Here is a 12,625-nt window from a genome sequence, read left to right as displayed (position 1 = left end):
TCGTGACGCGTGGATGCTGTGTTTCATACGTGTCATTACGCTGAGCTGTTGCGCCGCCACGTGTGCTGGAGCCTCTGTGCTCGGTAATTCTTAATCCACTTCAGCCATGTAAGGGATTCCAGATGAACGGAAAAACGGAACAGAGAGCGTCGTCGTCAGGGGCCAGGGCAACCACTACGTCTGCACACGCGCACGACTCGACCGGGCATACGCCGCCGCCGGCGGTGAGCGCGCTAGGTGGCGCCGTTCAGGGATCCAGCACAGAAATGGTAACAACAACCGCCAGTATCGCCTCGATTTTTTTCGTGGAGTTTGTAGATTTGATGCGGTAGCAATGGTGTGCTTCAATACTCAGATTTCACTGGTTAGGACCTGGTCTTTCTTAGGATTTTGGTTTAATTTTCGGGGGTTGCTAGGGTTGTCTGTACTATACTGTAGCAGCCGAGGGTCGATTTGAAGATTTACATGTGATGTGTTGGGTTGGTCACTTGTTATAGCTTGACCATACAATCAATCACAAGCATGCGCAGATTGAGCTGTATATCATGGATTCTTGTAGGTAATATTTTCTGTATAAGATTGAATCGCAAGCTTACATAGATTGGTCAATTAGATAGACCGTTTCTTCTGTTTATTTCACTGCTTGGGGATTTGAATAAGTTCCTATTTTTCAGGCTGGTACACATAAAATGATTAGGATAGACATGCGGAATTCCTAGATCTTAATTTGCCGAGAACTCCAGTGAGAGGAGAAGAATGAGAACAAAAACAGCAAACTCAGACCAACCAAGTTATGATTTTACCTTGGACATCCTGCTCTTAACAGAGATATTTTTTTCTACAGACTGTTCCCACCAGGAAACAACAGTAATTTTACATGCATAGCATAAGACCGCCTCAAATCTCCTAAGGTTTTTTAAGCTGTACTGTAGATTTCCCCGCTGCATATTTTTTATTTTTTTATAATGAAGACATTTCTGTACGAAAAAAGCTAGAGCTTAGCTCTAGAAACCTGGCTAAAAAGAAAGAAAGCAGATGGCTAACTATCTATGCAAAGTTCTGCATCCAAGCTTTCATGCCAGACTAATACTTCCTTGTTGTCTTCTGAAGAAGCATAGCCATTTAATTCTTGAAAATGATTCTGCACTTATAGAGATTTGGTTATAGCCCTTTGAATATGAAGTCATTTCAATTTGTCCAAATGACCCAGCAAACTATCATGATTATTTCCAAGGAGAATTGTCACCCAATAGCCCTTTTGAGACTGTCAATGTAATCAATGAGAGGAGTATGCCTAAGGGTTTAGGTTACCAAACTACTCGCTGGTTATCTTCTCCTTAGAAATAAGAAAGTCTCTGTGTCCATTTGATCATATTTAACCATGTCTTGTGGCCATGTTCTCTCATGACAGTTGATGTTATAAAGCTTATAACAATGCAAGTTTTCACCCTATTACTATTAGTCTGAAGGATTTATTTTTTGGCGACGCAGATCTGTACGAGCAAGTTGGCGCACTCAAATGACCAGCGATCATGGTCGGATCTCCCAACAGAGCTTGTAGGCCATGTCCTCGGCTGTCTCCCTGCGCACATTGATCGCATCCGGTTTGCTGCTGTGTGCCACCATTGGTGCATTTCTGCAAGGCACTCTGGCATTCCCCCACCTTTGCCATGGCTTGTGCTTTCCGATGGGGCTGCCTTCACCTTGCCCCGCGGTGAATCCTTCCAGATCCCCAACAGTACTGTCTTCCACAGCTGCTCGGGTGAGTGGCTTGTCTTCTCGACTCAGAAAACCTGCTCCTTAGTCAACACCTTCTCCAAGGACAACTTGAAGCTTCCCGACCTGCATTGTTTCAATCTCATCGACGAGCCTCATCAAGTAATTAATGGCCATGAGATACCCAACACAGTGCTCAATACCGAGGCAGATATACTAATATGGAAGATAGTCGTTTGCTCCGAAGTTCTTGTTGCAGCCATGGTTAGAGTTGGGTACCTCTATACGCTTGCGTTCTGCCGTCCAGGTGCTAAATCATGGTTTGTAAGTGCACTCGGAAGGATCATCTCAGTTGCAGATATGATGTTCTATGGAGGTAAGCTGTACACCGTTGATGACGAGGGTGACCTTTGTTCTATCATTGTTGAAGAGGACATTGACAGTGGAAAGCTGAGACTGTATCGGATTGAACGTGTTGTCACTGAGGCTCCATTCTTTTTCCCACCTTGGCCTTTCAGTGGCGCAATTGGGACACAAAACTACCTGGTTGAGTCTTGCGGTGCCCTACTGCTTGTCCGCAGAAGGACCTTTGAACAGCGATTTGGGGATGTCCTGGATATTACAATCAAGGTAGTGCGGATTGAATTTGAGGTGCTCGAGGCAAACTTCAAATTGGCTAAGTGGGTGAAGGTGACGAGCGTGGGGGACGATCAGGTGCTGTTTGTGGGTAGAAGCTCCCAATCTATCTGCGTTTCTCGGTACAGACAAAAGGGGAATTGTATCTTCTTCCTGGAGGATATTGAAGGGTGGAACTTTGAGGATGCACCAAGCTCTTACGCAATCTATGACATGAAGGATGGGACGTTAGACTCACCGCTTCCCAGAGGATCGTGCAAGGGCAAGAAGCCGCCAGCAACTTGGCTCTTCCCTAGATAACTGTTATTTTCATATGCTGGGTGCACTACATTGTGTTCATATCGTGTCAAGTGTTGTAAGTTTGGAAGAATTGTGTTGTTTGGATAAGTAATGTGTTTGCTTTGTGTCAAGTGTTGTAATTTAAGTTGCTACTGAAACCAATAGTTCTTCTTCTAAATTTGTCTGGTCTCCAGGTAGATGGTGCTTGTATTCTGCTGGGTATGAACTGTCTGGAAACATGTGTTAATTTGGCTGATGCCAATGCTGATAATGCCACTGTATTGTGCGCCTTCTTCACGTTGAGCAAACCTATCCTTGCGTCATCAGTTAAACCTTTCTATTATCTACTCTGTAAAGCTAGAACAGAGTAAGAATGGTTAGGTGCAGCTGCACTCTGTAAAGCTCGAATAGATTTGCTGAACATGTAAATCTGAAACAGAGTAAGAATGGTTAGGTGCAGCTACACACTCTGCAAAGCTCGAACAGATTTGTTCAGCACTCTGCAAGGCTCGAATAGATTTGCTGAACATGAATAGAGCGTGAATTGGTTACATTTACTAAGATTGGGAAAATGCATTTTGAGCCTGAACTAACTGTAGCCCTTTAGTTTCAGAAAGTTCCGAAAAAATATGTACACTTAGATAATGATGTATACTTTAAACATACAATATCTCAATCTAAAATACTTTGTATATAGACTACGCAAAAATAAATAATTAATATGCGACTCTTCCTCCAGTCCGAGTCTTGGAATTTGGAAACAGCATAGGCAACTACTGAAGGCGGCAGTGCTTGGCTTGCTTTCACTATTAAGGAAATCCCTCTCAAGGTCACATACCCAGGTCTGTAATTTTTTGTTGTTGTGCGTACATTTATAACGTATTTCGGACTGAGACTTAGAACACTTAAAGTATTCATCATTGCCTATATGTATATATTTTATCACAAAGACACATTTAGTACATCCAACCCAATTTCTCTTTGCAAGATTATCTTTATTGAGCAACACTTTTCTGTGCAAAAACTACATGAAAATCCTAATTTTTAGTGGTACTTATAATTTCCGTACATATTTCTTCAGAAAACATGTGTGGTCACTCATGAAATGGGTATACAAAGATTTAACAGAAAATTCCCGACTCCGGTAAATGTCAAATAAAACTATATGGATCATCATTGAGTTGCACGTCCAACAACACCTCAACTAAACTAAGCCATTGTTCCCATCTTGCATCTCTTAACACCCGACTAAAAGATATATGGAACTGGGATTAATTTAGAACATCGGCGACTCACATTTTTTGTGTCGCAGAACGTTGAAAAGAGCAGGATACTACTCAAATAATGGAGTTTTACCCAACCATGCATCTTGTACCGAGACCATTGCCAATACTAAAAGACCGATGCTAATAGAACTCATCTTTCACATTCATCTACTCTTCCAAAAGGGTGAATCCGTGGGGATGCCTTGGGAAAGTTTTATATTTCTAAGGTTTTTGTCACGTAGCAACTCCTGCCACATACCATCCCCATTAAGTAACTTAAAGAGCCATTTGCTCTATAAGCACTTGTATTTAAAATCTAAAACCTCAATTTCGAAAAACTCTCTGATCCTTTGGTCTATAAATGATATTCCATTCTGTTAACCTATAATTCTTTTTAATATGACCACTTTGCCAAAAGAAGCGCGGCCTATAAAAATATAATCTTTTTCTTATTCCTTTGGTTTTTTCAAAGAAACAAAGAAAAAGAATAGGTATACTTGACAACACAGAATTAATTAAGACAAGACGGCTTTCATATGAGAGTATCTTTCCTAACTAGCATCCCAACTTTCTCTTGAATCGATCTTTCAACTAGTTTCCATTCATTGTTTAAAAGTTTCGTATCATGAATTGGAATCCCCAAATATTTAAATGGTATTGAGCCACCATCACATCCGAAATTTTTGTTTGTAATCATTCTCCGCCTCTTTGGCTATACTAAAACTGAAAATCTCGCTTTTATGAAAATTTATTTTAAAACCTGACAATTGCTCGAACAAGCATAAAATAAGTTTCATACTTACCGCCTTCTCTAAATCGTGCTCCATAAACAGAATTGTGTCATCATCATATTGAAGGATTGATACCCTTCCTTCTACAAGATGAGATATTAACCCTACAACCTAGCCATCCTCTTTTGCCTCGCAATGAGTACTTCATATCCGCCACAATATTAAAACGGCTGGGCGAGAGACGGTCGCCTTGTCGCAATCCTTTTAATGTTTAGAAATAATGAGCTATATCATTATAGGTGGGAACCCTTTCATACGCAAAGCTTGTTGCAAAAAATACAATTTCACCTTATCATATGCCTTTTGGAAATCAATCTTAAAGAGCACTCCATCCATTTTATTTTGATGAAGCTCGTGGATAGTCTTATGCAGCACTACCACTCCCTCCATAATATTTATCCCTAGAATAAAGATGGATTGAGATGGTTAATTGATCGTGTGAGCAAGAACAATCACTCTATTTGTATCCACCTTAGTGAATATCTTAAAACTCACATTCAGCAAACATATGGGACATTATTGTTCAATCCTACTGGCATCTTACTTTTTGGGAAGTAAAGTTATAAATCCAAATTTTAACTTAAACAATGTTAACTCACCAGTTCGCAACTGTGCACACATGGCCATCAAGTCCTCCTCGATTACCTCCCAAAGTATCTGGTAAAACTCCGCACGCAACCCATCTGGGCCTGGAGCTTTATTCCTTTCCATCTGCATAATGGTTTCTTTCACCTCCACGTCGGTAAATTTTGCCGTTAAAATTTCACTCGCCTCTCTAGTCAATTGAGGAATATCATTATTTTCTGCTCTAACATTAAAAAAAAATCGGACTTGGAGCCCCAAAAAGTTTTTTTATAGTATTCAGTGATAAAAATCTTCAAGTTACCTTCTCCAACTATTGTGCTTTCATCCTGGTCTAACTGAAAATAAATTTTTTTCTATGCTTTCCGTTAGCAATAAGGTGGAAATACTTAGTAGTATTCCCTCCTTCTCGCACATGCTTCACCTTGGCATGGGGGCTCCACGCCGCGCCTCAGTTTTGCAGGAGATTCGTCCGCCTCCTTCTTAGTAGCCATGTCAGCCACATTAAGGGGCATCGATTCAGCTTTGATGTCTAGTTTATCAATAATAGCTTGGAGCCTTTATTTTTTTTATATATCCCATATAAATTCCTTGCACATCCCCGAAAAAATTGTCCTACATGGCGAACCTTGTGTTGCCATACTTCAACATGGCACCTCCAGGGTTACTTGCGAGCTACACCTCCTTCACTAAATCATAAAAACCCTCCTTCCTGGTTCAAATGAAAAGTGATTGCTCTTTCCTAAATGATTCGGACTTCCCGTATCGAGACCAACCCAGGCACTAGCACCCGTTGGCATTTTTTTATAGAAGAAAACTCCTGAGCCCCGGGTTAAACTCAGCTCGAACCCGGGTGGCCGGGGCGCACTCTCGCCCACCTAACCAACAGAGCGACGCTCTGTTCTCGTCGGACTTCCCGTATCAATTAAAAGAAGTGTGTGATTTGACCCTGTTCGGGCCAGGGCACGCACCGTAACCAACGGAAACTTCTGTTCCCAATCAAGAGAAGTTTTAAGTTTTTATTTTTATTTTTTTAGTCAAGGCCGTTGCTTTAAGTGAGTAATAGAATTATTATTCGGGCCAGTCCTATCAAGATGGGCTGCGAGCCCAAATAATGTTCGGCCCGGCAGTATCAGGTTCGGAGTGGAGTCCCAACAGTGCCAGTCCTCTATGTATTTTTCCTCAACGCATTATCACTAGGCCAGTCAGGTAAGGTCGGCCTGCTCCTTCCGTCCATCCCTACCAAAACAGCGACTCGCATGGCCCGTCGCGACGAAACCGGAGACAATGACGGAGGCGACGTCGGCGGCGCTCGCGGGAGATCAGGGCAGATCGTCTTCGAGGACCCGACGGCAGATCTGGTAAGGCAGTCTGGTTCGACTATGAACTTTAGTTTGCAAGGTCTGGTTTTGGTACTAGGGTTTTTGATTGTGTGGCCGCCGTTCTTCCAAAGGAAATGCTGTAGTACATCCATGGTTTCTTGATGCCTCAGATGGTCTGATTAATTCGTTCGACCTGCCATGCCGGCCTAGTGGTGAACTGGTGATGCATCTAGAGTTGACTAGACGCGTTGATTCCTTTATTTACACTCAATTCAAACCATTGTAGTGTCACTCAGTGCACCTATATCGGCTTCTTTCTAGCATCGTAGTGTCATTTACGAACATGGTAATCCCAAAATATGTATCTTTTACTCTTGTACAGAACAGAGGGTTTGTGCATTGACTAATAAGTTATAGTGCAAATAAGACCAAATGCTTATGTTGGATTGATTTATTTATGAGTGGAAGCACATCATGTGATCTGGGTTTTTTTTTTCAGTAAAATGACTAGCCATTCTTCCGTGAGACATGGTGATGATTTTCTTTTAGGCATCTACCAACTGTTTGAAGCGTTTGAATCTTGTTCTAATTCTAGCCTTTGTAGGGTATCTGAAATTGCTTTTAGCTCCCAAGCTCAATGGAACCCTTTAGAATCCAAAGAATGAAAAACCCAAATTATGTCACCCTTGCATTCCCTCCCATGCGCGATGGCGCAACGCACAGGAACCCGTCTGATTTTTTCAGCAACGATCAGATGGAAATTTTGGTCTTCTGCCTTGCCACGTGGAAACTGCCATTGGGCCGCGCCATAAATTCGCAGCGCTCTATGCGGGTAATCATTTACAAGTCTCACCTTTCCTAAATGAGGTTCTAACGTGTAAGTTGTTGGAGCTTGGTGCTTGGAACACATTGCAGATCTCCAAAATTTCATGTAAAAGATATCATTCCAGAGCTGCACAGAAAAAACAAGATGATAATCTGTAATGGCTAATAGATCTGTGGTTGCTCTATTTTGGTTCACCATATTGTATTTTCTTTTTCCTGCTGACCATTAATGGAAAAAGATATAAAAAACATCTAGACTGGTAGTTTATCCTAACATACCATGTTATATATCCTTATGATTACTTTGAAGCTTGCAAATGTACTTCTGAAAGTTTTTAAATAAAGGCCTAACTGGAGCTTGGGATTCGATATCTGCAACCCCGTATTATGTATAGTATCTGTGTTACCGTCAGGTCATTTAATCCCGGTGTGTTCCTTCAGTTCATCGTATTTCTGTATTTGTGCAGGCACGATATATTGGGGAAGAGATTCCACAAAAATTTTGTAGACTGATAGTTTATCATAACACGCACATGTTATATATTTAATGGTTATTTTGGAACTTATAATTGTACGTCTGAAAGTTTCTAAATAAAGCCTAGTTGCCAAAAATCTGCAATACGTTGTCTCATTGATACAAGAGTGTAGGCCGTATATCTCTGACCTCCCTTGATCTGTTTAACCTGGCTCGATCTCAGCTATTTATGGTTCACCGTTGGTAGAAAGCCTAGTACCATTCATTGTTCTCTCCCATCTTCCAATCTGCTTCATACACTCAAATGAGGCTCTAGGCATAGTAGGTTGTAAAGCAGTTGCTATATAGAAAGAATGACATGAGTCCATTTTCTTCTTTGTAGGAGATGCTACCGAGCAATATGACAGAGATATACTACCCACAATCATGGTCAGACCTGCCACCAGAGCTTGGTGATCTTGTCCTTCGCCGCCTCCCTTCTCATATGGACCATGTCCGCTTTGCTGCAGCATGCAGCCATTGGCGCTTCATCAGACGGCAGCACAGCCTGCCTCAGCCTTTGCCATGGCTTGCATTCCCTGATGGAACCTTCTTGGGATTGCCCCACACGAAAGGAATACAAGAAACCTTCAATCTCCCAAACAGTGCTAGCTATCACAGCTCCTGTGGTGACTGGCTTGTATTTTCACGCGAATGCACTTGCTTCTTGATGGAGCCCTTCTCTAAGGTCACCTTGACACTTCCTGGCCTATCTTCTTTCGGCCCCATGGATGAGCCTGTTGGAATCATTAATGATCCTGTCATCGTAAACGAAGAGATGCATGATGTAGTGTTTCACAAGGATACTAAGATATCACTATGCAAGGTAACAATGTGCTCCGAACTCCTTGTTGCGGCAATTGTTGACATTGGGCCTCTTCATACTGTTGCATGGTGCCGGCCGACTTCTGCCTCGTGGTTCGTAAGTGAACTGGGCCTCAAAAGGTCAATCAAAGACATGATCTTCTACAAAGGCAAGTTGTATGTCATCGACAATTTGAAGGACCTTTTGGCTATCGAGGTTAGAGAGGACCATGATGGTGGCAATATAAGGATTTCTTAGATCGAGTGCGTGCTTGAGGGTTCCTTCCCTACCATACGGTTGATTGAGGATGGCATTTCTTACATCGGTGAATACCTGATTGAATCCAATGGTACTTTACTGCGTGTTCGAAGAACACATTCTTTGGTGAAATATTTGATGATGACATGATATCTACGACAATTAAGCCAGTAGGTGCCCACTTCGAGATATATGCGGCAGACTTCCAGCTGCGGAGGTGGGTGGACGTCAAGGGTGTGGAGGATGATCAAGCTCTGTTCTTGGGCAAAAGTTACTGCCGATCTCTCTCCGTGTCTCGATACAAACTAAAGGGTAATTTTGTCTTTTTCCTGGATGATGGCACTTGTGATTGGTTCTGGAAGGGTGCGCCAAGCCGTTGTGCCGGTTATAATATGAAGAATGAGGATCTGGTCTTCATACCACCGCTGACAGGATCATCCAAGGATTTGAATACAACAACCACATGGGTTTTCCCTAGGTGCTGAGATGGACATTGTCTTGCGATATGGCCGTGCATGCATTTCGCTACTGCTGTAATTGCATGTGATGTTCTGCTGATCTTCCCGCATTTGACATGAAGAATGGAAGGCAGTACATTACATGTGCTGCAGCTGTATCGTTGTGCTATGGGCACGTGTGCTTTTCATAAAAGAATGGGCTAACTATGGATGATGGTTCTCCCTATTTCGCTCTACGAATTCAGTTATATCAGGTTTTTGCATGTTGTTGTTCTCCTGAGATGATGTACGTTCTGCACCACTCGTGTAAATTATAGCTAAGCATGCAGCTTCGCTCCTTTCTTTTATGGCCTTCTTTTATTTACCTTTTTTTTGCATAATTTCTTTCATTGCTCGCCATGTTGGAAATTTCATGTATCCAAAGACGTGGTTATTTTGCAGGCACCGGTTGGCTACTTCTCGACAACTTCTAAGGCTCCAAGCTGATAGATGCTTCATTGTTTGATGAATCTTTGGAACTAATAGCATTAAAATAAGTTTTATGCAGCTTTCAACTATTTGTCTGTGGATAATATATTGGCACCGGCTCCATGTTTAAGATACTCCCGGTGCCTCACGGTCCTATATGAATATATCTAGCGGGCACAAATTAATATGAAAAGGGGAGTAATGTTTTGGCACATGGGATCATATGATCCCTTTATTTTCAAATACATGTTAGACACATTTTAAAATATCAAAAAAATGAAACAAAAATTTCGCACGTACATCTTCATGTGCTACGCGCTCACAAAGTCGTTTCATGAAAAATCGATATGTCATATGACGTGTGTAAAAAAGAGAAAATTCGGTGCTGAAAGAAAGACTTGTCACAAGATAAATTTTCTCTTTTTCGCTTAGACTACAAAAAATATCATTTTTTCGTGAAATTTGACGAATACACATATATTATGGAGATGTACATATAAAATTTTTTGTCAAAATTTTTTAACACTTGAAAATATGTTTTTATGGTAGAGGGATCATACGCACCCGGGATCCGAATTGAGTTTCTGATGAAAAGGAGGCATCTGTCTTCTCTGAGAGTTTCTTTTGCTTGCTTTGAGTGCAGCTGGATACTCCACGCCGCCACGACTTGTATTATAGGCGCTCCCTCTGCACATCGCATGTATGCATATCAACCACCACTTATTAGTCAGCAACCTCACACGTACTGTATGCATATCAACCAGCACTAATCACTAGACTCACATGCATCACGCCAGCGGTTTGGACGGGTACATCGCCACATAGCAAAACTATGCCCACATTTACTACTACCTCCGTTTCTGAATATAAGCCATATATAGTTTTTGAGAAAAAAAATCAGAATATAAACTTTAGTGCGACCCACCACTTGTATGAATTTTTTTTAGGGATTTGATTATATTTTCTTATTTTATGGAAAGTCCTTTATTTTCTCATGTCAAATGTATAGGGGTAATCCCACCTAAACCTGGTGTAATTTTCTCTTAATATGCGTTCTTTAATTTCCGTGCTAAAAACTATATGACTTATATTTAAAAATGGAGGGAGTATTATGTTTTGATAAAAAAATATATTAATATCGCAATGATACCAATTCCCAGCCTCTGCACCAACAAGATGTTCAAAGACATCAGGGATGCACACAACCAAGAAAAAAATAAAAAAGAGAAAGAAAAACAAAGACCCCGTTGGGGTGTTAAACCACTCGCAACATTAGCACTCCAACCACCACCGAAGACAACACCAGACTACAAACAAGATTCTCAAAAAGCAATGCCTCCAAGAAAAAAACAATGCACAAGCGTTGTCGTCGCCCGATCGAAGATCTTGGATTTTCACCCTGGATAAATCCCAAGTTTCCAAAACAATGCCTTCAGCAAGGCCATGCTAGGTACAACCAATGAAGACTAGACCTTGAGTTTTCACCCTGAAAATCAAGGCTCGGTCCTTAAAGAGCACCATCAAGAATGCAGTCCACCTGTGCTGCCACCCACGCTTGCCAAGGCTGCTGTTGCAAATTGCCAAGCACCCGACACACAAGGAGAACATGTGATGCATTGTCTTCGTCGCAACCAGTACCCTCTCCACCATTACCAACTGTTGAAATATTGGACCCATATATTGTGGCCCATATTATCCAACACGAACTTCCGATCACAGCCCCATGATTTTCCCAGGCATATTGAATAATACTCTATATTGTAGGTTTTTTGTCTGCATTGAACATCTAAGGCGATGGTTTGATAGGAAAACTTATAAACCAGTTGCTTGACCGATTCAGCAACATGACTGGTTTTTAAAACTATGCCTAGGCTGGGATTTCAATCAGAGTAATCAATATTGTACTTCCTCTGATTCATAATGAGTATCGGAGTTTTAATTTAAATTAGTCTGTATTTAAACTAAAATCCTAATATTACTTTTTGATGGATAGGAGGGAGTACATGTTTTCCGTTGTGATCAGAGTCCGCATTGCCATATGGGCTCCCGATGCCTTCTAGACTCATGCATGAGCGACCAGGCACCGCTATATCCATCAAGTTGTATTCTACTGATCTCACACAACATTGCATTTACATCCGGGTAGGCGGTAGTTATACTGCGTAACGTGGGTCAAATAACCCCGTGCAAAAGACGTGCCTACAGGAGGAGCGCAAAGTTAGAACATTCAAGACACAATTCAGGCTTCATATATATACATGTTCTTCTTGATCTACTGCAGAGTACAATGGGGGAGCGGTCATGATTTGGTGATCCGCGTCTCTCCAAACAATGAAAATGACGTGTTTGATAATATTGGTGACTCTATTTCCTTGCATCAGACACACATAGGCTTGTGCGACATCAGGAGTGCTTCATATGTTCAGCAACTGGAATAATATTTTGTATAGATTTTTCAGTGAAGCGCCACCTGAATTCATTGTCAAAGACACTACAGGAACGGACGTGTACGCCGACGGCCGGCCGCCCTCGGCGTAGCCACGCCTGGCCCTCGGCGTAGGCTACGCCGACGGCTGCCCTCGGCGTATCGCCTCGGCGTCCAGGTCCCTCGGCACATGGCACCGTGCCGTCGGTGTAGGCCCGGCCGTCGGCGTACGCCGCCTATGCCGGACGGTGCTCGTTAGCCCTCGGCGTCGAGGCCTTCGG

The 12,625-nt window shown here is 42.1% G+C and overlaps 1 protein-coding gene across 1 annotated transcript; it reads left to right on the top strand.

Annotated features, from left to right (window-relative positions):
- Positions 1–196: 196 nt before the first annotated feature.
- LOC124699000 lies at positions 197–2,834 on the top strand. The gene is made up of 2 exons (XM_047231379.1): positions 197–269; positions 1,492–2,834. Exons 1-2 carry the CDS (start codon positions 267–269, stop codon positions 2,650–2,652), a joined length of 1,164 nt encoding a protein of 387 aa, XP_047087335.1. The 5' UTR covers positions 197–266; the 3' UTR covers positions 2,653–2,834.
- Positions 2,835–12,625: the final 9,791 nt, after the last annotated feature.

This window comes from Lolium rigidum, chromosome 3, assembly GCF_022539505.1.
Source record: "Lolium rigidum isolate FL_2022 chromosome 3, APGP_CSIRO_Lrig_0.1, whole genome shotgun sequence".
Lineage (NCBI taxonomy): Eukaryota > Viridiplantae > Streptophyta > Magnoliopsida > Poales > Poaceae > Lolium > Lolium rigidum.
This window is presented reverse-complemented; position numbering and strand designations above follow the sequence as displayed.